Raw genomic sequence first — 26,730 nt, forward strand, 5'->3', positions numbered from 1 at the left:
CTTATCTCGTCTTGGATGAGGTCTATCTTTTTAGTTAACATAATCTTGCAGATTTTCTATCCTAATCTTATAAGATTTCTGGGAAATCCGTTCTCCCTACTGAGCCTATAAATTGGAGCCTTCGCCCTTCATTTTTTACACAAGAGAAACTCTCCTCCTACTTAGTGTAAAACAAATCCTCCTTTACCTTCTTTGTGAAATTGTCTTTGTGATTAATAATGGCTTTCAAATTGGAGATAACTTTGTGATGTGGATAGAGTTTTCGAGCCGAATCAATAAGGGGAAAATCGTTCTTCATTTTTCAGTTTTTTGTTTTCACTTTCTTGAAATTAATCTTTGCAAATCCTTCATTAATTGTTTCTTTTGTTGGATTTATAGGTGGGTTTGCTTCACAATTGGTATCAGAGCTTGGTGGTGGTGAAAATTCGGCAAAAAACCGACCAGAAACCGACAGAAAATAGAAAAATCGAACTGCCCAATTTTTTACACAAAAACCGCACCTGCAAAAGTGATTTCCTGTGCAAGATATCACTAATTGTGGTGAAAAAGTATCTAAAGAGTACAAGGCAATAATTTTGTTAAATGCTATCCCTGAAACTTATAGAGAAGTTAAAAATGCTATTAAATACGGGAGAGATACTTTGACACCATAGACTCGTTAAGAAGTAAAGAAATGAAAATGCGAGTCGAGAGAGTTGAGAGAAGAAGTGGTAAGGTTCATCTAATGAGAGGTAGGTCTCAGTCTAGAACTCGTGATAACCAAAGTGGATACGCGTCTGGTAGTAAAAAGAAACGTAGAAGCTTATCTAGGTTAAGAAATAAAACTAAAGGTAGAAAATGCTATGGTTGCAGTAAAACTAAACACTTCATTAAAGATTGTTATGTTGAGAAAAACAAACAAAAGGAAAAAGGTTCACGATGAGGCAAATGTTATTACTTCCTTTGATGAATTTTGTGAAGTATATGTGTTATTAAACTCTGAACCTACTAAAGTAAATTTGACTGTGAAATTACATTTAAATAAATGGATACTTGATTCTAGTGCATCATTTCATGTTTCATCACATAAAGACTGATTTGAAAATATGCAAAATTTGAAAGTAGTCATGCTATTTTGTGCAATAATCATGTATATAAAATTGCTGGCATTGGTGATATCACATTAAAATTTGACATTGGTTATGTGCTTAAATTACATGGAGTTAGATATGTTCCTGAAATGGCTAGAAATCTTATTTCAGTAGAAGCATTAAAAATTGATGGTTTTATTGGTAAAATTGGAAACAACATGTTTAAATTATTAGGGGTGCTCTTGTCACATGTAAAGACACTAAAAGAAACGGCATTTATGTGACCACTGCTGAAATTGTTAAAAATTCAACTTCCTCTATAAATTTGACCAACATTGATGACACACACAAGTGGCACAATAGATTAGCTCACATGAGTATTAAATGAGTTAAATTGCTAAAAGATAAATGTATATTTGGAAAAGACTGTGTGTCTAATATGCCTTTTTGTGATCACTGTGTACTTGGTAAATATCATAGGTCATCTTTTTTCATCTGGTACGCATAAAACTACTAAAGTCTTAGAATATATTCATACTGATTTATGAGGGCCTGCAATTAATCCTACAATGGATGATAATAGATATTTTATGTCCATAATTGATGATTACTCTTGTAGGGTATGGGTTTATCTGTTAAAGGATAAAGCTAAAACTTTTAAAATTTCCAAAATATGGAAATTACAAGTTGAAACTCAAACTGTCAAAAAGATAAAATATCGAAAAACTGATAACGGCCTAGAGTTCTGTAATAACAATTTTGATGATTTGTCTGAAAAATGTGAAATTACTAGACATAAAACTGTTCCTTATACATCTCAACAAAACAGGGTGGCTGAACATATGAATCATACTTTACTTGACAAAGTTAGATGTATGTGTTGAGTTCTGGAATTCCTAAATCTTTTTGGAGGGAAGCTATTATCACTATGTGTTATCTGATTAATTTGACATCTTCCACTGCATTAAATGGTGATACTCCACATGAAAAATGGTATGGTAAATGTACTGGCTGTACTATGTTAAAAACTTTTGCCTGTGCTGCTTTCTCTCATCAAAATGAGGGAAAATTAGAACTTAGAGCTAGGAAATGTATTTTCTTAGGATATCCTGAAAGAGTTAAAGGGTATAGGCTTTGGGATAGAAGTCAAAATGGAATTAAGATCATCATAAGTCGTGATGTTACATTTAATGAGTCTGAAATGCCGTGTTTAAAATCAGAAAGTGACACATTGAGAGAAAAATAACAAGAAAACATTAGTGATGAATCTCAAGTAAATTTAAAGTCCTTAAGTGTTCAAACCCCCATCACCTCAATCGAGGTGGAGTATCAAAATCCTGAACTAGAAGATAATCAGAGTGAAAATATTGAGAGAAATGAAGTTATAGAGGAACATCAAGAAGAGCAAAATCATTTGTCTGATTACCAGTTAGCTAGCTAGAGATAGAGTTAGAAGAACACATAGGGTGCCTCAAAGGTTAGAATCTGATTTTGAACTTGCTTATGCTAGTTATGAAGAATTAGTTGATAGGGAACCAAACACGTATGAAGAAGCCTTAAGGAGTGAACAATTTGAGTATTGGGTGAAACCGATGAAAGAAGAGATAAGTTCCTTCGATATGAATCAAACATGAGAATTAGTCCCATTACCTAAAGACAAGTCAATAATTGGGTCTAAATGGGTTTTTTAGAATTAAGGAGGGAATTACCAAAGGAGAGAGTTTAAAGTTTAAGGCTAGACTTATGGCCAAAGGCTACACACAAAAGGAAGGGTTATATTATAATGAAAATTTTTCCTCCAGTTGTTAAGTGTACCACAATTAGGACTATACTTGCATTAGTTGCACATTTCAATTGGGAACTTGAACAATTTGATGTTAAAACTGCTTTTCTGCATGGAGAACTTGATGAAAAGATTTTCATGGATCAACATAAAGGTTTTGAAAATAAACAAAAACTTGATCATGTGTGTTTTTTTAAACGCTCTTTGTATGGTTTAAAACAATTTCCTAGACAATGATACAAACATTCTGATTCGTTTGTTAAAACAATTAGTTTTAAAAGGAGTGAATTTGATCATTACTTGTACTATCAAGGTAATGCAAACAATAATGACTGTGTGTTTTTGTTGTTATACTGGACGATATGCTTTTGATTGGTCCCAACTTGAAGTTGTTAAATGATGTAAAAACTACTTTAAGTAACGAATTTGGTATGAAAGACCTAGGTAATGTTAAAAGAATCTTAGGCATGGAAACTCCAAGAGATTGGTCTAAATCAATTTTATTTTTACATCAGGCTCTATATATCATGAAAATTTTGAAGAAATTTGGCATGAATGAATATAAACCAGTTACATTAACTTTAGCTAATTACTTTGTATTATTTAAAGAACAAATAGCTGCTAATGAAGAAGAAGAAGAATATATGAAACGAATTCCATATACAAATGCCATTGGTTCTGTGATGTTTCCAATGGTGTGTACTAGACCTGACTTAGCATTTGCTGTTAGTACACTTATCAGGTATATGTCCAACCTAGGTCCCAAACATTGGGAGACTTTGAAATGTTTATTTAGATATTTGAAAGGAACATGCAATGTTGGCTTAATATATAAGTTTAGTACTGACGGAATAAAATTGAAAGGTTTTACCGATGCTAATTATGCTGGTGATAGAGATAATAGGAAATCTACATCTTTCTACATGTTTACTTTGTGTAATTCATGTGTTAGTTGGAAATCACAATTTCAACATATTGTTGCATTATCCACTACTGAATCAGAATATATTGCTGTTACTGAAGCATTTAAAGAATCTTTGTGGTTTAAAGGTGTATTAAATGAACTTGGTGTTTTTAAGGACAATGTGACAATATATTCTGATAGTCAATCTGCTATTCACCTATGCAAAAATCCTGTCTTTCATGAACGTTCTAAACATAATGTTAGATTGCATTTCATTAGAGATATGGTTTCTCAAGAACTGGTAAAACTTGAGAAAGTCCTTTCAGAATATAATCCTGTAGATATGGGAACTAAGGTGCTCCCATTGGTAAAGTTTAGAAGCTGTCTTGATCTTCTAAACATTGGTACAAACTTGTAAGTTTCTTCCCTTAATCTATTTGTTATCTTATCTGACTTACAGGATGATTTGGCATCAAGGTGGAGGTTGTTAGGCATGTTTGGTAAGTGATGCCCAAATCCCCTAGGTGATGATGAAAAATCGAGGCCCATTTTAACTTCATAGGCTATAAGCCCAGGATTGAAGAATTAAATCACACCACAATTGAAGTAGCTCAATTATGTTGGGTATTTAGAGGTAATCAGTTCATTGGGCTAGATACTCAATACCCAACTTGGAGGTAATTTGATTTATTACAAGAAAAGATAGATAAATAAAATCGATATCTTTCTTCATCTACCTTATCTCGTCTTGGATGAGGTCTATATTTTTAGTTAACATAATCTTGCAGATTTTCTATCCTAATCTTGCAAGATTTCTGGAAAATCTGTTCTCCCCACTGAGCCTATAAATTGGAGCCTTCACCCTTCATTTTTTACACACCAAAAACAAGAGAAACTCTTCTCCTGCTTAGTACAAAATAAATCCTCCTCTGCCTTTTTTTGTGAAATTGTCTTTGTGAGTGATAATGGCCTTCAAATTGGAGATATCTTTGTGGTGTGGATCGAGTTTCTGAGCCGAATCAAAAAGGGGAAAATTGTTCTTCATTTTTCAGTTTTTGGTTTTCACTTTTTTGAAATTAATCTTTGCAAATCCTTCATTAATTGTTTCTTTTGTTGGATTTAGAGGTAGGTTTGCTTTACAAAACCAATGAAAGACTTTGCAATGAAAATAATGTCGTTTGTAGTACCTCACAAAATCTATAATTAATTTTTTTCTACAGAATACATGTGGAAATAAACTCAGGTACAAATTTTACGATGGAAAACCTGACTATGACAATCCTGCACAATTTATTGAGAACATATATAAAATTAATGATGATTTTTTGAGAGAAAAAAATTCTTTGAAGAGAATTGGTTGCTAAAGATGCACCGTCTTCATGCAATATTGTCGATTGCTGATGGTGAACTTTTACTAAGCGTATACTGGTCTTTGAATGTTATTGATTTAGCGACCAATTCAAGATCAAAGATTGAAGTATAATTTAAAGATTTAGCGACCAACGTTTTACCTAGGATAAAGTTATGATCACTAAGAACCACAAGTTTCCGTCGCTAAAGATGTTTAGTGACCACATATTACCTTCCAGCAACGAACATATTTGGTCACTGGAAACATCAAGTTTTTAGTTTGAGCATTTGTAATGAGGATATTGTTAGACATCATGTTGTCAAACGACCTCCCGGGCGATGATGAAAACCAATTTTATCAGTTGACATGAATGACTGAACGATAAATCAACACCGAATAATGGATGAACCGACCTAGCGTTGCTTTACCTATTGGATGGCTATTAATCTTTGTGGCTTGTTGATTTCTATTGGAACTTAACCCTAGTCGGGCCTACTTACCATATTGTAACTTACCTTAAGTTGGCCATTGAACTAATATATATTGGCAATTGACTCCTTCTCCTTTGTGGAGCCGTGCTTGAAGAGAACCCGAGAGAGAGAGATGTGCTATTCTTCTTCTTCTCCTTCATGCTTCCTGCTAAGTTACCTTCCCTACCAATTGCCTGAGGCTTTGTGACTCTTACCTGTGTGGTATCCATCCTAAGTGTGTGGTAGAATCAACAAGCAAAAGAGAAAAGCAACCATAGGAAGTGGGCGGACTCCGGCGTCGGTCATCTCTCGATTTGGTGATTGAATTCGATGTTTAATGGTTAACTGAGCCCGAAAATCACTTTGAGCAGCTTGAGGAAGATCCTAACATCTGGTATCAGAGCGAACCTATCTGAGTCCGTAGAGTGGAGAAAAACGAGCTTGCTGTTGAATTTCAGTCGGCGTCGTACCAAAGGGCAAAATCGTCCAACTTTTTCTGTGTAACCTGAAACACAAAACAAAGTATATCAGCGCGTTCAGGAGATCAAAACAAGCAAGTTACCTGAAGACAGCGTTGCCGGATAGCCGCCCACGCGCCACCTCTCCGGGAGCACCTCGACCTGCTGGTGATGGGTATGGCCTCCGTTTGTCCAACCGAGCTTTGGTTTGTGAGTAATTGAAAATTTTTAAATTCGGGTTCTAAGGTTCAAGTTCGAAAATCAGCCGATTTTGAGCTAATTTTTGCTACCCAAGCTCTGATACCAGATGTTAGGATCTTCCTCAAGCTGCTCAAAGTGATTTCCGGGCTCAGTTAACCATTAAACATCGAATTCAATCACCAAACCGAGAGATGACCGACGCCGGAGTCCGCCCACTTCATATGGTTGCTTTTCTCTTTTGCTTGTTGATTTTACCACACACTTAGGATGGATACCACACAGGTAAGAGTCACAAAGCCTCAAACAATTGGTAGGGAAGGTAACTTGGCAGGAAGCATGAAGGAGAAGAAGAAGAATAGCACCTCTCTCTCTCAAGTTCTCTTCAAGCACGGCTCCACAAGGGAGAAGGAGTCAATTGCTAATATATATTAGTTCAATGGCCAACTTAAGGTAAGTTACAATATGGTAAGTAGGCTCGACTAGGGTTAAGTTCCAATAGAAATCAACAAGCCACAAAGATTAATAGCCATCCAATAGGTAAAGCAACGCTAGGTCGTTCATCCATAATTCGGTGTTGATTTATCGTTCAGTCATTCATGTCGACTGATAAAATTGGTTTTCATCATCGCCCGGGAAGTCGTTTGACAACATGATGTCTAACAACCTCCACCTTGGTGTCAAAGGACCTGCAAAGAAAAACGTTTTTCCATTAGTGACACCTCTAACAGAAAAACTGATAAAATTGAAATCATTTACCTGTACCGATGTTTAGAAGCTCTTTGCAACTTCTAAACTTTACCAGTGGCAGCACTTTCATGCCCATATCTGAAGGATTATACTGTGTGTGAATTTTTTCAAGTCTTACTACTTCTTGTGATATTATATCCCTAATGAAGTGTAACCTAACATCGATATGTTTAGTGTGTTCGTGAAAAATAGGATTCTTACACAAATGTATGGATGACTGACTATCAGAATACACAACCACATACTCATTCAAGACACTCAGTTCATGAAGTAGACCTCTAAGCCATAGAACCTCTTTAATTGCTTCAGTGGTGGCAATATATTCTGACTCTGTAGTGGATAGTGCAACTATGTGTTGTAACTGTGATTTCCAACTAACACACGAATTTGATAAGGTGAATACGTAAGAGGAAGTTGATTTCCTACCATCCCTATCTCCTGCATAGTCAGCATCTACAAAACCCTTTAATTTCACGCCTTCTTTATTAGCACTAAATTTTAGACCTATGTCACTTGTACTCTTCAAATATCTTAAAAGCCACTTTAATGCTTCCCAATGTTCAGGACCTGGATTAGACATGTACCTACTGAGAGTACTAACAGCGAATCCTAAGTCCGGTCTAGTGCAAACCATCAAATACATTATGGAACCAATCACATTTGAGTATGGAATTTTACTCATGTATTCCACTTCACGTTCATTGCAGGGAGCTTGTTCCTTAGATAGAACAAAATGGTTTGCAAGAGGCAACGTGACAGGTTTGCAGTCACTCATATTAAACTTTTTCAACACCTTTGATATGTATGGAGACTGATGCAAGAATATGATGGAATTTGACCTATTTCGTTCTATTTCCCTGCCTAGAATCCTTTTAACCTTTCCTAGGTCTTTCATGTCAAATTCTCCACTAAGATCTGCTTTTATATTGTTTATCCACTTATGAGATGATCCAACTAAAAGCATGTTGTCCACATAGAGCAACAAGAATAAATAATTGTTATCAGTCTCGTTGTGTTGAAAGTACAGGCAGTGATCGAATTTACTTCTTTGAAATCCTATAGTGAGTACAAAGGAATCAAACCTCTTGTACCACTGTCTAGGTGATTGCTTTAGACCGTATAGGGAGCCAGAAACTTTTGAAGAGGCTATGAATAGTCTTCTAGTCTTTTCCAAAGTTCTTTGGTGGTTTTTAGTTTTCCCACTTTTCTTAAGACAGCGTCAGACAAGTGTAATATTATTGAGGTATAGGCAAGCTCATCGGCTTCCTCTTTTTGTTCTTTTGAGATATCAAGTGCAAAATTGCTTTCGATGGCTTTTGACACCTTTTGTTGGACTAGTATGTCTCTCATCTTTTGTTGCCAGATAGAGAAGTCCCATTTACCGTTAAAAATTCCCAAATCAAAATTATGTGTTGTCATTGGTTAACACACTAATTAAACCACACGAAGTAGTATTGGGAAGCGTGATAAGGTAATATCTTATTCAATTCAATCCCGGACTCTTATAAAGAAGTTAAAAATGCCATTAAGTATGGCAGGGACACGTTAACACCTAAAATTGTCATAGATTCTCTTAGGAGTAAGGAGATGGAAATGAGGGCTGACAAACAGGATAGGAGGAGTGGAGAGTTGCATATGATGCAGGGTAGAACACAATTTAGGCAAGCCAGTCATGATGGATACAAAAGTAGTGGCGAATCCAGTAGTAATAGTTGGAAAAAGAAGGGGAATGGTAGACCTAGATCAAAGTCTAGAACTAAGGGTAGAAAATGCTATGACTGTGGAGGCACAAGACATTTTATAAAAGACTGTCATAAAGAAAAGGGAAAACAGAAGGTTAAGGAAAGAGATGAGGTAAATGTGTTATCCTCTACCTTCGATACAGAAAACGGTGAAGTCTATGTGATCACTAGTCCAGTCGCATACACTACTGAATTAAATCTAACTACTAATTCTCACATGCATGAATGGATATTAGATTCTGGTGCGTCTTTTCATGTGACATCTGAAAAGAACTGGTTTGAAAACTTGCAAGAATCTAATGATGGGCAAGTAGTTCTGTGTGATAACTTTGCCTATACAATTGCTGGAATTGGAGATATAAAGATAAAATTTAACACAGGCTTTGTGTACATGTTAAAGGAAGTTAGATACATTCCGAAATTATCTAGGAATTTGATTTCAGTAGGAAGACTTGAGAAAGACAACTTCACCGGTAAAATTGAAAACGGTATGTTTAAAATGATGAAGGGTGCGTTAATCTCTATTAAGGGAATCAAGAAAAATGACATTTACATCACTACTGGGGAAGTGATTAGAGGATTAAACTCCTCTATTTCTTCCGCCAAAACAAAAAAGGTGCATTTGGTAATGACTGTGTGTCTGACCTATCGTTTTGTGATCACTGTGTGCTAAGAAAGCACCATAGAGTGTCGTTTTCCACCAGTACGCATAAGGCTAAAAGCATGCTTGAATATGTGCATTCTGATCTGTGGGGTCCTGCTAGTAATCCCACATCGGGTGGGAATAGGTATTTCCTATCTATCATAGATGACTACACTAGGAAAGTGTGAGTCTATCTATTGAAAGACAAAACTGAAACCTTCCATAACTTTAACAATTGGAAGAAACAAATGGAAAATCAAACTAGAAAGAGGATCAAATTTTTAAGGGCAGATAACGGCCTAGAATTCTGTAATGCTAAATTCGATAGGATGTGTAAAGAAAGTGGAATAACAAGGTACAAAACGGTTCCTTATACTCCCCAGCAAAACGGAGTAGCAGAAAGAATGAATAGGACCATACTAGACAAAGTGCGCTGCATGATGTTAAGTTCTAGGGTTCCTAAGTCATTTTGGGGTGAAGCCGTTGTCACTGCCTGTTATCTAATAAATTTGACTCCATCGGCTGCATTAAATGGTGATACTCCACATGAGAAATGGTTTGAAAAATTGGGTGACTACTCAATGCTTAAAGTGTTTGGCTGTGCTGCCTTTTCTCATCAAAGTGAGGGAAAGTTAGAACCTAGAGCCAGGAAGTGTGTCTTTCTAGGATATCCCGAACGGGTTAAGGGCTATAGGCTATGGGATAGAAGCCAAAAAGGAGTTAAGATCATCGTGAGTAGGGATGTCACATTTAATGAGAATGAGATGCATTGTCTAAAGAACGAAACCGAACCTGTAAGTGAAACTGAATCAAGTGAAGAAAGAAATCGGTTTAAGGTGGAGTTAGGAAAATTTAACACATCAGTACCTAGTACTTCGAGTGAGGTGGAGATTCAGGTCCAAGAACCTGAAGAGGAAAATGAAGTAGTAATAGAAGAGCATCCTGAGGAAGAAAATCCATTAGCTAACTATAACTTAGTTAGAGATAGAGAGAGAAGGCAAACGAGAGAACCTAGGAGGTTCGGGTATGAATCTGAATTGGATTTTGCATACGCTAGTTACGAAGAACTAGTTGATAGGGAGCCGTGCTTGAAGAGAACCCGAGAGAGAGAGGTGCTATTCTTCTTCTTCTCCTTCATGCTTCCTGCCAAGTTACCTTCCCTACCAATTGCTTGAGGCTTTTTGACTCTTACCTGTGTGGTATCCATCCTAAGTGTGTGGTAGAATCAACAAGCAAAAGAGAAAAGCAACCATAGGAAGTGGGCGGACTCCGGCGTCGGTCATCTCTCGGTTTGGTGATTGAATTCGATGTTTAATGGTTAACTGAGCCCGGAAATCACTTTGAACAGTTTGAGGAAGATCCTAACAGATATGATCAGCACCGAGATTTGTTATGGAATAACCATCAGCAATTATAATGCCTTCACTGATGAAACAAGAAGTATTAGCTGCGGAGTGACAAAAAGGGAAAAAAATAAAATAAAATAATAAATAAATAAAATCACTGATGCTTTATTTGTCATAAATATTATGACAACTTGACGAAAAAGTAATCTTCGTAAACCATGTTGATTTTACACAACTAGACAACAACTACAAAAACAATCCCCAGTGGACTTGCGATGGATAATTTAATTTATATATTAAAGTATGTATTTTAAAAACTACCACATTTGATGGATTATTAATCAATCTATGAAACTTAATATAAATTAAGAGGTGGACATAAAGTCTTACTTTATGATCTGAAACATCAGTTGAATATGAAGTGGATGTATTTCGTGAGAAGTACCTTGAGATTTTTCCCCCTTTAAAGACTAGCCCGAGTTAGACTATAGCTTTTAAGCTATTAATTAAAACTCTCATGACAAATTACACGTATTTTGAACAATATGAAAGAAAAATTCACAAAGGAAGGGGCAACAATCTTACCTCCACAATTACATAAAAATTTAAAATCTAAGAACATAATTTTAACAAATTATAGATTGCACGACTAACATCTAAACCTAACAAAATCTATTCAACTCGTTAACTGAAATATCGATCATAAACTATGTTATAAAAGTCAACCATAGTTCAATTCCTTAATATGATTCTAACACGTTGAACAAAATTTAGATAATATTTTATTTTTAACTTATTTATAAATTAAATCGTTTACAAATTATTCTCAAACGAATTATAATTTCAGATTACAAAAAAGGAAGCACACTAACAAAGCTGCAACAAAAGCACACACTAGTATTAAATCACATACACAAGAGATATCCATTTTGTTCAGCATTAACACCTTGGCATGTCTGGAGGTGGAGGCAGTATTTTAGCATGTCGGCTCTTGCCATTTCGAACAATGAATGCCATTCCCATTCCCCAACTTATATGACGCTCAAAATGGCAATGCATAAACCAAACTCCTGGATTATTTGCCTTGAATCTGATTGCTGTCCAACCATTTCTAGGAACTGCAATTGTTTCCATTAGAGGAGGGTCTATGAGATTATAATTCAGTGGATCTCTGTCTCTGTCGAAGTTTCCAAATCCCCACCCAACCACATAAAAGCTATATCCATGTAAGTGCATGGGATGATCTATCCCGGCAACTGTGTTTGTTCCCTGGAAGACAAGCTCCACCGTGGAATTGTAGTCAAGAACTACTACTTCTGTTCCATTTTGAGGCGCCCACAGGTCTTGAGGGACAAAGTCCTGAGTATAATTGAATTGAAATGGTGGATTGTTGGGAAAGTCATTTCCATAAACACCTCTGATGCGCCTATAATAAGCTTGAAGAATGTCGACTCTAGGTAGCTGAAAGGTTATGTTATTCACACTTGCTGAAAGACGGCCGTTGAAAGTTCCGCATGAATTATTGGCACAAGGGATTAAATTGATTGAAAGGGTGAAGAATAATTTAGTGGTCACATTTAAAGGGACATCAACAGGATATTTCTTATTTGCTAAACTTTTGAGTTGTCCAGTGAAATTAACTGAAGCATTTGTATCATTGAAATCAGGAAAACTTGGGAGTAATGGTGATGCTGGTGGAGTATAATTTCCTCGATACTCAACAATTGCTGTTGTAGTTGTATTGTCATAATTTCCTGCACTAGCATAAACCCTGGAAGCCATGTAGTAGTGGCTAGGATTTTGGTTAGCTTCCAACAACATATCAATGGTTTGGCCAGGAGCGATGGTAATATAATCACTCTTGAAAGGCTTGGTGTAGCTGGCATCTGATCCGACTACAGTGATATTGTGGTTTGCAATTTTGAAGAACATAATGTTGTTCATAACTGCGTTAACCATTCGTAGCAAATAAGTCTTGCCAAAATCCACCGTCAACTTGAATGTATCTGCAAATTTTAACCCAAATTAGAGTTAGTATCACGTAAGAATTCATTCTACTTCTTTAATATTACTTTACATATTTTCATTATGCCCTGATTGGTTCATCTACAAAAGTGGATTAAAATCTAAGTTTAAGTTAACAATTAATTTTAACAATACATTTTATGAGATCCACAACATTTAGCCACGCATTCCATCAATTTCTATAAAATTTACTATTTGTTTAAGCCCCATTTTTTTTTAAATGCCTTTGAAATAGTGTTAGGATAGAGAATGTGTAGTTAAAAGATAAGAAAAGTTTTAAATTTGTATATAATATAATATTATTTTATTAAAAAATGTGGTCAAATTATTGTTAAAAAATATATTTTGATAAAAAAATGGGGCTCAAACGAGGGTTAAAAAATTGATTTTTATCTAAACAAACAGAGGCTATAAATTGAGTTGTGGCCAACGAGGTAAGGGTTGTAATAATTTTTCTTTAATATATGAGGTAGTGGACAAACAAAAACTTCACATCTAGGCGAAAGTAGGGGGCATGAAAATTCCTACCTATACATTAGAGCATTTTTAATATATTCTATGGTCTAGGGGATGAAGATTTGAAAGTTTGTCTGATGAATTATCTAGGTATGTTTTATTATTATTTTTAAATAAATACAAAATCAAAGTTAAATCTACATATGAAGTATAATTTTTGTAGAGTAAGAATATATAGCAAATGTTTTGAATTTAGATGGAGCTCTAGACGATGTTCATTTTATTCTTTGTCACGTCACGATGATGAATCCATACCAACTCTTACAATTGGGGAATTTTTTTAAATAGATCTATCATGGTTATGTTGCACAATGTTTTAAGCAATTTGCGATTGCATGTTCTCTGTATTTCAGAAACAAAAACCATAGTCAAGATTTAGCTACAAACCTGATCTTGAGCATGGATATAGATCCCCAGGCTGACCATTTATAAGGAAAGCGTTGGAAACTTCTGGATCGTCTCCACTTGCCATGAATTCACTAAGAACCTCTTCCACACTTCTGTTCCACCACTCTCCTGAATTGCAACAGCTTCAAAGATTGAGTTACTTCTGGTTTCAATATAATTTTTTTTTTCTATTTTTCTGTACCTTTTTTCGAATTCGAAACAAACAATATTTTGCCATGTACGTACCTAGAATGATGAGTTTTTCTGCATGAGGCTTAGGGAAAGGATAGTCATTTTTCTTCTTTGGATAAATAACGATTGCACCATAAACAGTAGCCCGTGACCATTCACTATGAGCGTGCCACCACAAAGTTCCTTCCTCGTCCGAAAGCACAATCCTTTGGCTAAACTTTCTTCCAGGTTGAATTGGGCACTGAGTCACATACTCAGGTCCATCTGACCACGGATACCTTGGCATTTTCACTCCATGCCTACAAAATCAATATAATTTTAGCATAAGGCTTAAATTAAGACCCATAATACACATAGCAGTATCGCCTTAATATATGAATTGCTGGTTGGTAATATATTTACCAGTGAATAGTGATGTTCGCATTTGCTCGATTGTAAACATCAACAATGATCGTTTCTCCTTTAGTGGCATATATTGTTGGTCCTGGAAGTTTCCCATTTATTGTCAAGATAGTCTTGTTGGTGCAAAGCCTAGTGTATGGAGTCTCCCTCAACTGCAAAATCAGAAGGTTAGCTTCAAAATCATGAAATTGTACTGTCAAAAATATTAAGAATATGTAAAGTTGAATATTAGAGGCTACTAAGAAAGGGAAGTATGCTGTGACACAAGCATTGTACTCACCACGTACTTGTAGCGACGTTCCAAAGCATCAGCTTGCAGTACAACGCCGAGAAGAAGTAATCCGATGAAATGCAAAACAGAAATTTTCATATTCAACCGCATTAATGTTTCCTAGCTTTCTTCGAATATCTGTTTTTTGTGGTTTTTAGCACAAATTCTTATTACTTTATATAAGGTCTGGAAATGAAGAAAGCTGGCGGCTGCTCCTTTTTTCCACGTTCACGATAAGATTAAAATAAGCATATTTGTTAAGACACTGCATTTGACCTTTCAGACAGGAAGAAATTGTCTTCATCAATGTCTTAACGAATCTCGTAGTATGAATCCATAATCATATGACTTTCCCTTGCGTTTTTGAAGTTTAGTAATAATAAAAATTAATTCTTGGATTAAAGAAAAATATTTTGGGTTAGGTATAAAAATACAGTTTGCATCTCAATAGTTGCCCACAGTTTCATGACAAATCATTTGGGTTATTTTAAAATACCCTTATGCGACCTATCAAAACCTGATAACATGTTAAGATCCAGACAAAATCAAGGTTGATCAATTGGTGAATAATTTGACATTTTTGGTCAATGTCTGCACATTCTGAATTTTAAGAAAGACCAGAACAGAAATTTGTGTGTATCGGTTAACCATTTACAATTTAATCTTATGCATTACTCAATATTAAGTCTAGTCATTCTAAAGTGGTCAAAAATTTAGAACTACCCATTTAGAAGTTTAATCTTTTTCTTCGTCTTAATTTGTATTTGGGCATGTGCAGGTTGAATGTATTTTATCGTTAAACTACGATGTGGATGATTTTTTATGAATGGATGATGACGATATTTCAACATGACCACTGTCTGCTTCGAAGGATTAACGAATCTCCTTAACAATTACTTATTCTAAAAAGTTTTTATTTCTAAAGGAAAATTAGAAAAATGAGATGTTGACAAAAGGGAATTATAGATAAACTAAAGAATCAAGGTTTTTGTTTTTTTTTTCTTTGCAGGTATTCAACTAATTACAACAACCATAAAAATGACCAAAATTGAATTAAAATTAATATTAGGGAACGCAAAACAACGTACTAGGCTGCTAAGGGCAGCCATGATTTCATAATTAAAATAGTTAATAAGTTAAAAGTGTGTCGGTAGAGCTCTAATCAGTTTGTTTAATTCTTAATTAAGAATCTCCATGTTGGCCTTACTTTCGAAGCACGGCACGCCCCAAAAGTAATACGTTCGGTCTAATTAATTAACTAATTAATAATCCATGTAAGTGGAGCCCAACGCAACCACCCCCACTAATTCGTAAACTGGTTGCAGTGTGGCCTCCACAACTTGACAATATTTATGTAGAATTTATCTACCGCTTATTGGAGTTTGACTCGAATTACGTTTTTATTTTTCTAAAAAATGACTTGAATTTATTTTGATTATAATTACAATAAATAAAGAAAGAAAGAAAAGAAGGGAAGGATGAGAAAAGGGAAATAAGTCATAAAGTTCAAAGTAATACATATTGCGCGTTTCACATTTATCTTTTAATTAAATTTAAATCATTGTCGCACTCATAATACGACTATTGCCTCTTGGTCCTCAACTCCAATTTCATTCACTTTAATCTAAAATTACTGTTATTCATGAACATATCATTTTGTCGGACATTATATAGATGCATCCCTAAATATTATTTTTCTAACTTCAATAATATTTAAAAAGCATATAACTACCGCATGTATTATTATTTTTCTCTATATTCCAATATTCTTTTCGTGTGAGTCTCGACATATTAGCACAAGCATTTGTATTTATATTCCAACAACCGGAATTTGACCATTTGAAAAGGAAAATTATTTAGCAGCCCACGCAAAACTTCATATATTAATATTATACATGAAATGTTATGTTAGTGGCGTAGACCATGCATATTATCCAAAGAATCAGTACTTTTGAAAACGAGTTTCCTTACCATGATAATCCAACAAAGGAGAAGTATCCTTTCCTAGTAATATCCTAATTGTTACCTCGATTTTCACAAGCGGCCAACACATGGCTCAATCATGAAATTAAATTCCACTATATATATATGTGCGTGTTTTTTTCCTTTTTATAAAAAATTAATCTAACTTTTTAGATGAAAAGTTTCAAAAAGAAAAGAGTAATACTATTTATTATTAATGGTGATAGTGAACGTTCTCGATCATTGTAAAATGAAGTTGTGCTGCATTTAAATGTATTAGAAAATGAATCGAAGGATTTGTGGCAATCTAGACCGGTTGAATTTGACCTTTTGAAAGGGAAAATTATTTAGCAGCCCACGCAAAACTTCATATATTAATATTATACATGAAATGGTATGTTAGTGGCGTAGACCATGCATATTATCCAAAGAATCAGTACTTTTGAAAACGAGTTTCGTTACCATGATAATCCAACAAAGGAGAAGTATCCTTTCCTAGTAATATCCTAATTGTTACCTCGATTTTCACAAGCGGCCAACACATGGCTCAATCATGAAATTAAATTCCACTATATATATATATATATGTGCGTGTTTTTTTCCTTTTTATAAAAAATTAATCTAACTTTTTAGATGAAAAGTTTCAAAAAGAAAAGAGTAATACTATTTATTATTAATGGTGATAGTGAACGTTCTCGATCATTGTAAAATGAAGTTGTGCTGCATTTAAATGTATTAGAAAATGAATCGAAGGATTTGTGGCAATCTAGACCGGTAATGATAACATGTCGATGAATAACATTATTCAAAAGAAAAAGGATTAGATTTAAAAAGTAAAAACTCAAGTGATTATCGTACTTTCAAAATGTGTCATACTAGTAATCGAACTTTTCTTTGCATAAATGGTCTTCAAACATGTCACTAATGACGTATTTGAGTAAATTTAACGGTTTTGTTAAGTATCTAACGACGTTGCTTTATTACATAGTTTACTAGTATAGCATGAATAAGGCTAAAGAAACTAATTTTACAATCAATTTTGGTTTTGCAACACTTTTTTTAAATGCTTTAACATTTTTATTAACTTGAATAAATCCATTTATTCGCTCAACACGGAGAGAAAAACAATTTTACATATCAATTTGGTTGAATTTGGCAATGTTGTCGTTTACGTTTGCCCACTTAATTTGTAAGCTCAATTACTATCTAAACTATAAAAATGTTCGGTAACTAAAGCAACATATTTTCAAATTATGGTCACCAATAAAGTTTCTAATCCAAAAGGATTATAGTTGAACACAGAGCTAAAATAAATAATCTTTTCTTGTATTGAAGAAACAAGAAATGAAAGAGATGTTTGACAAATTAAAGCAATAAGCTTTTGCTGATTTGTACTGATGCACAAGTTGTCTTAAAATTATTGAAGGCAAGACCCTCCTCCAGGCGGCTAAGTATGGTAGCTACGATTTCAATAAGAGTAATGTTGTCACTCACTGTCGTAATCACTCTATGTGGTATACATGTGGCGGTTAGTGATTTGATACGTTAATGTAGTAGTTTTTTATTACTTTATGTAACAGATCACTAACCGTCACATATATGTCATATAGGACGACTTTGATAGCGAGCGACTGCAAATAGTATTATTCTTTCAATAATTAAAATGATCTGTCAAGTTATAGCATTAGCTGTATAAATCTAATATTCCTTTTGAATTAATGTAGGAATGTGATTCCATTCCAACATTCTTAATTAAAATAACCATGTTGGTTTTATTTATAACACACGCCAGCACAGCATGTTTGGATAAAGCTTAAAGGAATAAAAAGTCAAAAGCAAATTTTTGTTTTAAATTTTTTTTTAAATAGATCACATTATTTAACTTAAAAGTAAAAGGATGATTTATTCTCCCAGTAAGGTAAATGTTAACATCAAAATACGTGAATTTTTATGTCTAATTTCAAGCAATAAAAAAATTATTTATATTAAAATTTATTTGATTACTTGTACGTAAATTTACTTACATAAATTTTCAATGGTTGTAGACATGTTGCATTAACGAGGAGCTTTAGTTGACATTTTGTTCATTTTAATCTATGTTACAATATTCTTAGTTCTATTTACATTAACATTGGAGATGCAAAGCATATAATGAAATACACAACGACTCATTATATACTCACGATATACATAATATCCATTTGATACCATACCCACAGAATTGCTTTATATGCATCATGTGCAAACAATTTGTCTTTCTTTCTGTCATATAAAGTTCTCCAAGGTTCGTTTTCGTGTTGCATTTCATGCGTCTTCACGACCAACTCGCGCATTTGTTCATCAATTGTTTTGTTTAGTGTTATCTCGNTTCGTCTGAGAGGACAATCTTTTGGCTAAACTTTTTTCCAGGTCGAATTGGGCATTGAGTGACATACTCGGGACCATCTGACCGTGGATACCTTGGCATTTTCACTCCATGCCTGCAAAATTAACCTAACTTTAGTACAATGCTGAATCTGGTCTCCATTGCTAACAAAATGATATATTTGACTGATCACAACTGTATAGTAAGTACAGATGTTTATACCAGTGAATGGTGATGTTATCATGTGCTCGATTGTAAACATCAACGATAACCGTTTCTCCTTTTGTGGCGTATATAGTTGGCCCCGGAAATTGTCCATTTATTGTCAAAATAGTCTTGTTAGTGCAAAGCCTCGTGTATGGAGCATCTCTTAGCTGCAAAAACCAAGCTTATTACCTTCAAAAAATGTGAAATTGTTGCCAAACAGATGCAATGACTAATTGAAGCATGCAATATACTTACCACAAACTTCTAGCCACGTTCTTGAGCATGAGTAGGCAGTACTCCACAGAGAAGAAGAAACCCAACGAAATGTAAGATCAAAACCTTCAGAATCAACCATGTAAGGTGGATCACATCATAATATTGATGCAAGTTGATTGGTCTAGAGAATGTGACTTGAATTATGTTAGGATTTAATCTTGTCGTTAATTATCTATACTAGTGTTGTCACTCTCTAGACTATAGTACAATATTTCAATTTTGAATTCAAATGAATTGACTCTATAATTACAAGACCTTTTCATTCTCTTATACTTGGACTTGGCATAACATTTGAGAGAGAGTATAGAGAGGTAACCAAGTGGGAGCTTTCCATAACTTCGGCGAAGTGCTTGGTGGTTTCCGGCGGATCCTTTTTCGATATATCCGTTGCCATTCCCGTGGACGACGGTGCATAATCTGGTGTGGCACAAATCTGAGCTTAATATCAAAAACACTTCATTTGTGGTGTTGAAGAAGCTTTGAGTCGTCTTTGGTTCGGTTTTATACTTTGAGAGTTTATTATTCCGCATTGTAGTTGTATTAATCTTTTGTATACTACACTTTAAACTCTACAAACCACATTCTTTTACTCTCTATTCAAATATCATTTTCTTTGTGTTGATGTCTTGTTGAGTGTTTAATGTATTTATAAGGTTACGAAGTAAATCAGTTGATGGCTGCTCCTTTTAATTTCCACACGTTTAATGAATAGAATAAGCTGGTCATTTTGGGTAACCCATTACGCAGAATTTGACCTTTGAAACAGCAAGAACTTTTAGGGTGGATGGCTTAACGAATCTAATATGAAATGATATCAATACTTTCCTTTCATTTTCCGAGTTAGGTCCGCACGGAACTTTCTTAAATTAACCTCACATCATTTTTTCACTTTGCATGTTTGTTGTATAAGTAAAGGCTGTGTTTAGTTAATTATACTTAAAAGTTATTTTTGTAATTTATATGACAAACAATAAAAGTGTTTTTCTTGGATTTCCAGTGTAAAGTCTAATGCCTTCATTTTTTTTTTATTTTTTTTTATTATTATTTTTTTTTTGTAAAAGCCTTGTACTGAGCTTAGTTTAACATGATGAAAATTTGATCCGTAATATAATACACATTACAAGACCTANGTGAAAATTGCAATCCTTGAGTTCACCGATTATGCCATTACTTGGTGTGATCAAGTGGTGACTACGAGGCAGAGAAGTGGGGAACGCCCTATCAACACATGGGAGGAATTGAAAACTATAATGCGGAAGAGATTTGTACCTAATCACTACTACCGGGAGCTTCATCAAAAATTGCAAAATTTATGTCAAGGCTCTAGGAGTGTGGAAGATTACCATAAGGAGATGAAAATGCTAATGATTAGGGCAAATGTGGAGGAGGATAGGGAAGCTACTATGGCTCAATTTTTGAGTGGGTTGAACAAGGACATCGCAAATGTAGTGGAATTACAACACTATGTGGAAATTGAAGATATGCTACATGTGGCCATGAAGGTAGAGAGGTATTTGAAGCGATAAGGGACAGCAAGGTACCAATGTGGATCTTCGGGTTCTAAGCCTTCTTGGAAGCCGAAGCGGGAAAATAACAAAGGAGATCGAACTGTTGCAAGAGGCAAGGAAGAAGGTGTTAGCAAGGCCATACCAAAGGGGGAGTCGCAGCCACCAAGAAACAGGGATATCAAATATTTTTCTTGCTTGGGAACGGGGCACACTATTTCCTAATGCCCAAACAAGAAAACAATGATTCTGCAGGACAGTGGGGAAGTGGAAATTGAAAGTGAAAGTGATTATGCAAACATGCCAGAATTGGAGGATGCTGATGAGGAAGACACCATGGAATATATAGTTGGTGGTAAGCTGTTGGTCGTGAGGTGAGCTCTTAGCACTCAAATCAAAGTGGATGACTTGGAACAACAGCGAGAAAACATATTCCACACGCAGTGTCACGTCAATGGCAAGGTATGTTGTATATAGTTGATGGTGGAAGTTGTACTAACGTGGCTAGCACTAATATGGTGGAAAAATTAGGTTTAACATTATTAAAGCATCCTCGGCGATATAGATTACAATGGTTAAATGAATGTGGGGAAATCAAGGTGACAAAAAGGGTGTTAATTAATTTTTTCATTGGTAAATATCAAGATGAGATGATGTGTGGCATTGTACCTATGCATGCGGGACATATCTTGTTAGGAAGACCATGACAATACAATAGGAAGGCAGTGCATGATGTGTATAAGAATAAGTATATTTTTGTGAAAGATGGAGGCCTCTCACTCTTGCGCCATTAACATTGGCACAAGTATATGAGGACCAAATTCAACTGAAAAATGAAGAATAATCGAGAGTAAGGGAGTTAGAGAAAAAGAGAGAAATTAGTGATGTGGCCAATAGAGAGGAAAAGAGAGTGGAGCCACATAAGAAAAAAGAAAAAGTCTTTCATGATGCTAGAAAAGTCGAAACAAAATTTCTTTGTGAGAGGGAATGAATTGAAAAAGGCAATAATGGAGAGGTAACAAATGATACTATTGGTTTAAAAGGAGTTACTCCTCAACTTTGAGGAGCCCAACACATCCCTTCCTAATTTGGCTATTTCGTTGTTGCAGGAAATTGAAGATGTATTTTTGGAGGACGTGCTTAGTGGGTTACCACCCATTAGGGGAATTGAACACCAAATTGATTTCATACCTGGAGCTGTCATTCCTAACTGACCAGCTTATCGGAGTAATCCAGAGGAGACAAAGGAGCTTCAGAGACAAGTGAAGGAATTAATGAGCAAGGATTATGTGAGAGAAAGCATGAGTCCATGTGCCGTACCTGTACTGCTGGTGCTAAAGAAAGATGAAACTTAAAGAATGTGCGTGGATTGCTGAGCCATCAACAACATCACGGTAAAATGTCGCCACCCAATTCCTAGACTAGATGACATGTTAGATGAGCTACATGGTGCGTGCATATTTCGCAAAATTGATATTAAGAGTGGGTATCATCAAATTTGTATGAGGGAGGGTGATGAATGGAAGACGGCTTTTAAAACTAAATACGGGTTGTATGAATGATTAGTCATGCCGTTTGAGCTCACAAATGTACCAAGCACTTTTATGCGACTAATGAATCATGTTTTGCGTGCTTTCATTAGAAATTTTGTTGTAATTTATTTTGATGACATTTTAATCTATAGCAAGAATTTTGATGAGCATTTAGAACATTTGAGGTGTGTGCTTGTGGTTTTGAGGAAAGAACAACTTTATGCCAATTTTAAAAAGATCACATTCTGCATAGATATGGTTGTATTTCTAGGCTTTGTAGTTAGTGCTAATGATGTAGAGGTAGATGAAGAGAAAATAAAGACTATTAAGGATTGGTCAACACCTAAAAACATAACTGAAGTTAGAAGTTTTCATGGATTGGCTAGTTTTTACAGATGTTTTGTTAGGGACTTTAGCACGATTACCACGCCACTAACTGAAATTATCAAGAAAAATGTGGGGTTTCAATGGGGGGTAGAACAAAAACATGTATTCAACACTATCAAAGATTATTTATGTAAAGCACCGATTTTAGCACTTCCCAACTTTGACAAAACTTTCAAGATTGAGTGTGATATATCAAGAATAGGTATTGGAACAATCTTAGTGTAGGATAAGAGGTCGATAGCCTACTTTAGTGAAAAGCTAAGTGGTACAAGTCTCAACTATTTTACATATAATAAGGAGCTCTATTCACTTGTTCGAGCCTTGGAGACATGACAATATTATCTATGGCCAAAGGAGTTCATAATTCACACCGACCATGAATCGTTGAAGCATTTGCGGGGTCAAGATAAGTTGAACAAACGATATGCACGCTGAATGGAATTCAAAGAAACTTTTCCATATGTCGTCCATTACAAACAAGGTAAGGAAAATGTGGTAGCAGATGCATTGTCGCGGAGGTATGTGCTTCTAATTACTTTAAGTGTGAAATTACTTGGCTTTGAGTACATTAAGTGTATGTATGATAATGATCTTGATTTTTTCAACATTTACAATTCATGTCATAAGGGGGCTGTAGATCAGTTCTTTAAGCATGATGATTACTTGTTTAGAGAAAACAAATTATGTGTTCCTCATTGCTCTATGTGTGAGTTGTTGGTTAGAGAAGAACATAGTGGGGGATTAATGGGTCACTTTGGGGATAGCAAAGGCTTTAGAAATATTAATTGAACATTTTTATTGGCCTAAAATGAAAGTTGATATGGAACGGATTCACAATCGATACATAACTTGTAAAAAAGCTAAATCTGGGGTCTTACCTCATGGACTTTACACACCTTTGCCAGTGCTTAGTGAATCTTGGATAGACATTTCCATGGATTTCATGTTAGGTTTACCTAAAACTAAAAAGGGACAGGATTCGATTTTTGTAATGGTGGATAAGTTTAGTAAAATGGCACATTTCATTCTATGTCACAAAACCGATGATGCCACTAACATTATAGACTTGTTCTTTAAAGAAATTATACGCTTGCATGGAGTATCTAAGAGTATTGTGTCAGATAGGGATGTCAAATTTCTTAGTCACTTTTCGAGGGTCTTGTGGAATAAGTTAGACACGAAATTACTATTTTCTACAACTTGTCACCCACAAACCGATGGTCAAACCGAAGTAGTGAATAGGACCATGACACAACTATTGCGTACTGTGGTCAATAAAAACTTGAAAAATTGGGAAGAATGTTTACCTTTCATAGAGTTTGCATATAGTAGGGCCACACACTCCACTACATCGTTTTCTTCATTTGAGATTGTTTATAGTTTTAATCCAATAACACCTATGGATTTAATACCTTTGCTTGTGAATGAACGAGGTAGCTTGAATGGAAAAAAGAAGGCCGAGTTGGTGAAGTCACTCCATGAAAAGGTACGGGAGAAAATTGAGAAGAAGAGCAAGCATTATGCCAAGCAAGCAAATAAGGGCAGGAAGATTGTTACCTTCGAACCAGGAGATTTGATTTGGGTACATTTAAGGAAAGAGTGATTTCGAGAGCAAAGGAATCAAAATTGTTACCACGGGGGGATGGACCGTTTCAAATACTTGAGAAGATCAATGACAACGTATACAAATTAGATCTTCCAGTTGAGTATAGCGTTTCAGCAACTTTTAATGTGTCTGATTTTTCTCTCTTTGATGTAGGTTTAGATTCGAGAACGAATCCTTCTGAACAGGGAAGGGATGATGTAATCCAGGACACGCTAGCGTTGAAGTCAAGTCCAACGTCAAGCCCGGAGAAAGATCCATTAATAAGCGATGGTGGACTGATGACGTGATCTAGGGGGAAGTGAGTGAAAGAGGCGATGGGATTGCTTGTCAAGGCAACTGTTGATGAAAACATGTTTGGAATTCAAAATGAGACAAGCATCATGTTGAAGTTCGAAGAAGCTTGGGTCAATGTGTTAAAGGTTGATGAAAACGGAGTCGGAGGCCAAACCATGCGACCGCATGGTTAAGTCTGGACGCTTTTTTTTTTCTTTTTTTTAACAATTTTCCTAGTTTTATTATAATTCCATATTTAAGTTATTTCCTACCAAATTTGGACTATTATGCATGAAATTACCTAGATTTTAGGATTAGTATAAATATTTTCTCATTCCATTGTTTCAGAACCACTTCTGACATTATTATTAATGAAACACTTTTATTGCTTTCTTTCTGTGTTCTTCAATTGGACAATCTACGAACTTATCAAAATTTAAATCTTGTGGCATTCAAATAAATCGGGTGAGATTCGCATATTTTTGCGTAATCAAGAGGTCCGTACATCATCGGCGATTTGGGTTGCTTGGTTCCAATTTTATTGAGTTTAATCCATAACCTTGTTTAGGCTTTCTTGGGTCGATTTTCAATCTTGATTGTGGGTTTGGTAGCGTTTGCCTACGCAGGTTCACATCAACACTAGTATCATTAAATTTCAAATTTAATTAAATACAACGAAATATTATCCATATAATTAGACTTACGATACATTGACATCTAGAAACATTATTCGAGCAAAATTGAAGGTCTTATTTCATCTGTCGGCCACAATCAACCGTAGCTAAGCTCTCGACGGTTGTAGTTGGCCTTTTTTTTTTTTTTTTTTTATATGTTTGAGACTTAAATTTTATATCAAAATGCGAGTGCACTTTGCGTACTTAAATGACATGATTTTCTCTGGACTTTAAGGGTTATATAATGAGGAAATAATTAGGTCAACACAAATGGGAGATTCTATACAACACCTATAAAATCATGGACGGCAACACAATTATATACCAAAATTTTTGGAGCAAAATTACAATAATTTCGTTGAGAGTTGGTTGAATTTTGAAGAGGAAAAAGGAGACGTATACACCCATTCAAGATATTCAAGATTAAGGATTGCACTCATATTTTATTCCAAACTATCCAAATTATATATTCACTATTTATCTTGTATATCCGTGATCAATACGTGTCAAGCTAAATTGTGGCTAGAACTAACTATGAAGCCTTTTTAATTGTTTGATTAATTAATTGCTCGTTTTTGTTTAATTCTTGTTTTCTGAGTTGATTGTTTATTATTCTCTTATTTCATTTTGATGTTTGATCACCATTAAAACATGTTTGTGATCAATATTGCTTTCGAGAGGATCCATAAATTACAAGTGATAATAAACAAGATAAGGTCCCGTAATAAATAGACAGACATTTGTTCTCTATGAAACGTTATGTGATGATATTTGTAAATTAATTCATATTTTTATTTCCCTAAATAAATTCACGTATAAATCTAGAATTGATTGATATCGAGAATCCGATCGTTGATTCTTACCCTATACAAGAATTGATTATCAATGGGTAATTGAGGATATAAATTTGATAATAATGGTGAAATTCACGATCCTAGTGCCTTTTGTGCTCTGATCCATTTCAAAAATGTATTTTCTTATTTTTAATTATTTATTCTAGTAGATAATTAGATAGAGTCAAAGCCAATACCCAAACAATTAATTATGTGTTCCATAATTAAAATTACTAGTTGATTAAAGTTAATAACTATATAATTAATCATTGAGGGTATTTACACTCGGTCTACTTACGTGATACAAACGACAATAGTTTGATAATGGATCTCAAGGTTAAAAAATAAATTCACCTCAAAGAAAGAAGGAAGGGGAAAAAAAAAACAACAAATCGAATTGCACAATCAGCTTGCTTAGGATCCCTTGAAAAAATGTTTTCAATCCGAGCTAGCTCCGATAGACTAGTTCTATCCAAAGTTTAAAAAATGAACGAGAAGGATCGATGCATCAAGTCAAGTTTCAAGCTCTATGCTTAGACGCAATAAAATGTTTTTTAATATATAATTTTATTTTAATTATCAAAGCCCATTAATAATTATTT

The 26,730-nt window shown here is 34.8% G+C and overlaps 2 protein-coding genes and 1 long non-coding RNA gene across 3 annotated transcripts; 1 reads left to right on the forward strand and 2 right to left on the reverse strand.

Moving 5' to 3' along the window:
- Window positions 1–11,484: 11,484 nt before the first annotated feature.
- Window positions 11,485–14,661, reverse strand: LOC111397404 (laccase-14-like). The gene is made up of 5 exons (XM_023024310.1): window positions 14,518–14,661; window positions 14,238–14,389; window positions 13,890–14,134; window positions 13,644–13,772; window positions 11,485–12,721 (listed from the first exon to the last, which is right to left on the reverse strand). Exons 1-5 carry the CDS (start codon window positions 14,617–14,619, stop codon window positions 11,655–11,657), a joined length of 1,695 nt encoding a protein of 564 aa, XP_022880078.1. The 5' UTR covers window positions 14,620–14,661; the 3' UTR covers window positions 11,485–11,654.
- A 4,214-nt stretch (window positions 14,662–18,875) lies between these two features.
- LOC111397405 lies at window positions 18,876–20,429 on the reverse strand. Its single transcript, XR_002703237.1, has 3 exons — window positions 19,298–20,429; window positions 19,058–19,209; window positions 18,876–18,950 (listed from the first exon to the last, which is right to left on the reverse strand). It is a non-coding gene; the product is annotated as an uncharacterized LOC111397405 (long non-coding RNA).
- A 2,181-nt stretch (window positions 20,430–22,610) lies between these two features.
- LOC111398059 (uncharacterized mitochondrial protein AtMg00860-like) lies at window positions 22,611–23,531 on the forward strand. Its single transcript, XM_023025012.1, has 2 exons — window positions 22,611–22,944; window positions 23,224–23,531. Exons 1-2 carry the CDS (start codon window positions 22,611–22,613, stop codon window positions 23,529–23,531), a joined length of 642 nt encoding a protein of 213 aa, XP_022880780.1.
- The last annotated feature ends 3,199 nt before the right edge of the window (window positions 23,532–26,730 follow it).

The sequence above is a fragment of the Olea europaea genome, chromosome 7 (genome assembly GCF_002742605.1).
Source record: "Olea europaea var. sylvestris chromosome 7, O_europaea_v1, whole genome shotgun sequence".
NCBI classification, from domain to species: Eukaryota; Viridiplantae; Streptophyta; class Magnoliopsida; order Lamiales; family Oleaceae; genus Olea; species Olea europaea.

Coding starts and splice junctions, on each gene's coding strand:
- LOC111398059 (XM_023025012.1), top strand. CDS start 22,611: ATGGTTGTATTTCTAGGCTTTGTAGTTAGTGCTAATGATGTAGAGGTA. Junction 22,945..23,223: donor GTGTGATATATCAAGAATAG/GTATTGGAACAA, acceptor ATTACAAACAAG/GTAAGGAAAATGTGGTAGCA.
- LOC111397404 (XM_023024310.1), bottom strand. CDS start 14,619: ATGCGGTTGAATATGAAAATTTCTGTTTTGCATTTCATCGGATTACTT. Junction 14,390..14,517: donor AACGTCGCTACAAGTACGTG/GTGAGTACAATG, acceptor CTGATTTTGCAG/TTGAGGGAGACTCCATACAC. Junction 12,722..13,643: donor ATATCCATGCTCAAGATCAG/GTTTGTAGCTAA, acceptor TAAAATTTGCAG/ATACATTCAAGTTGACGGTG.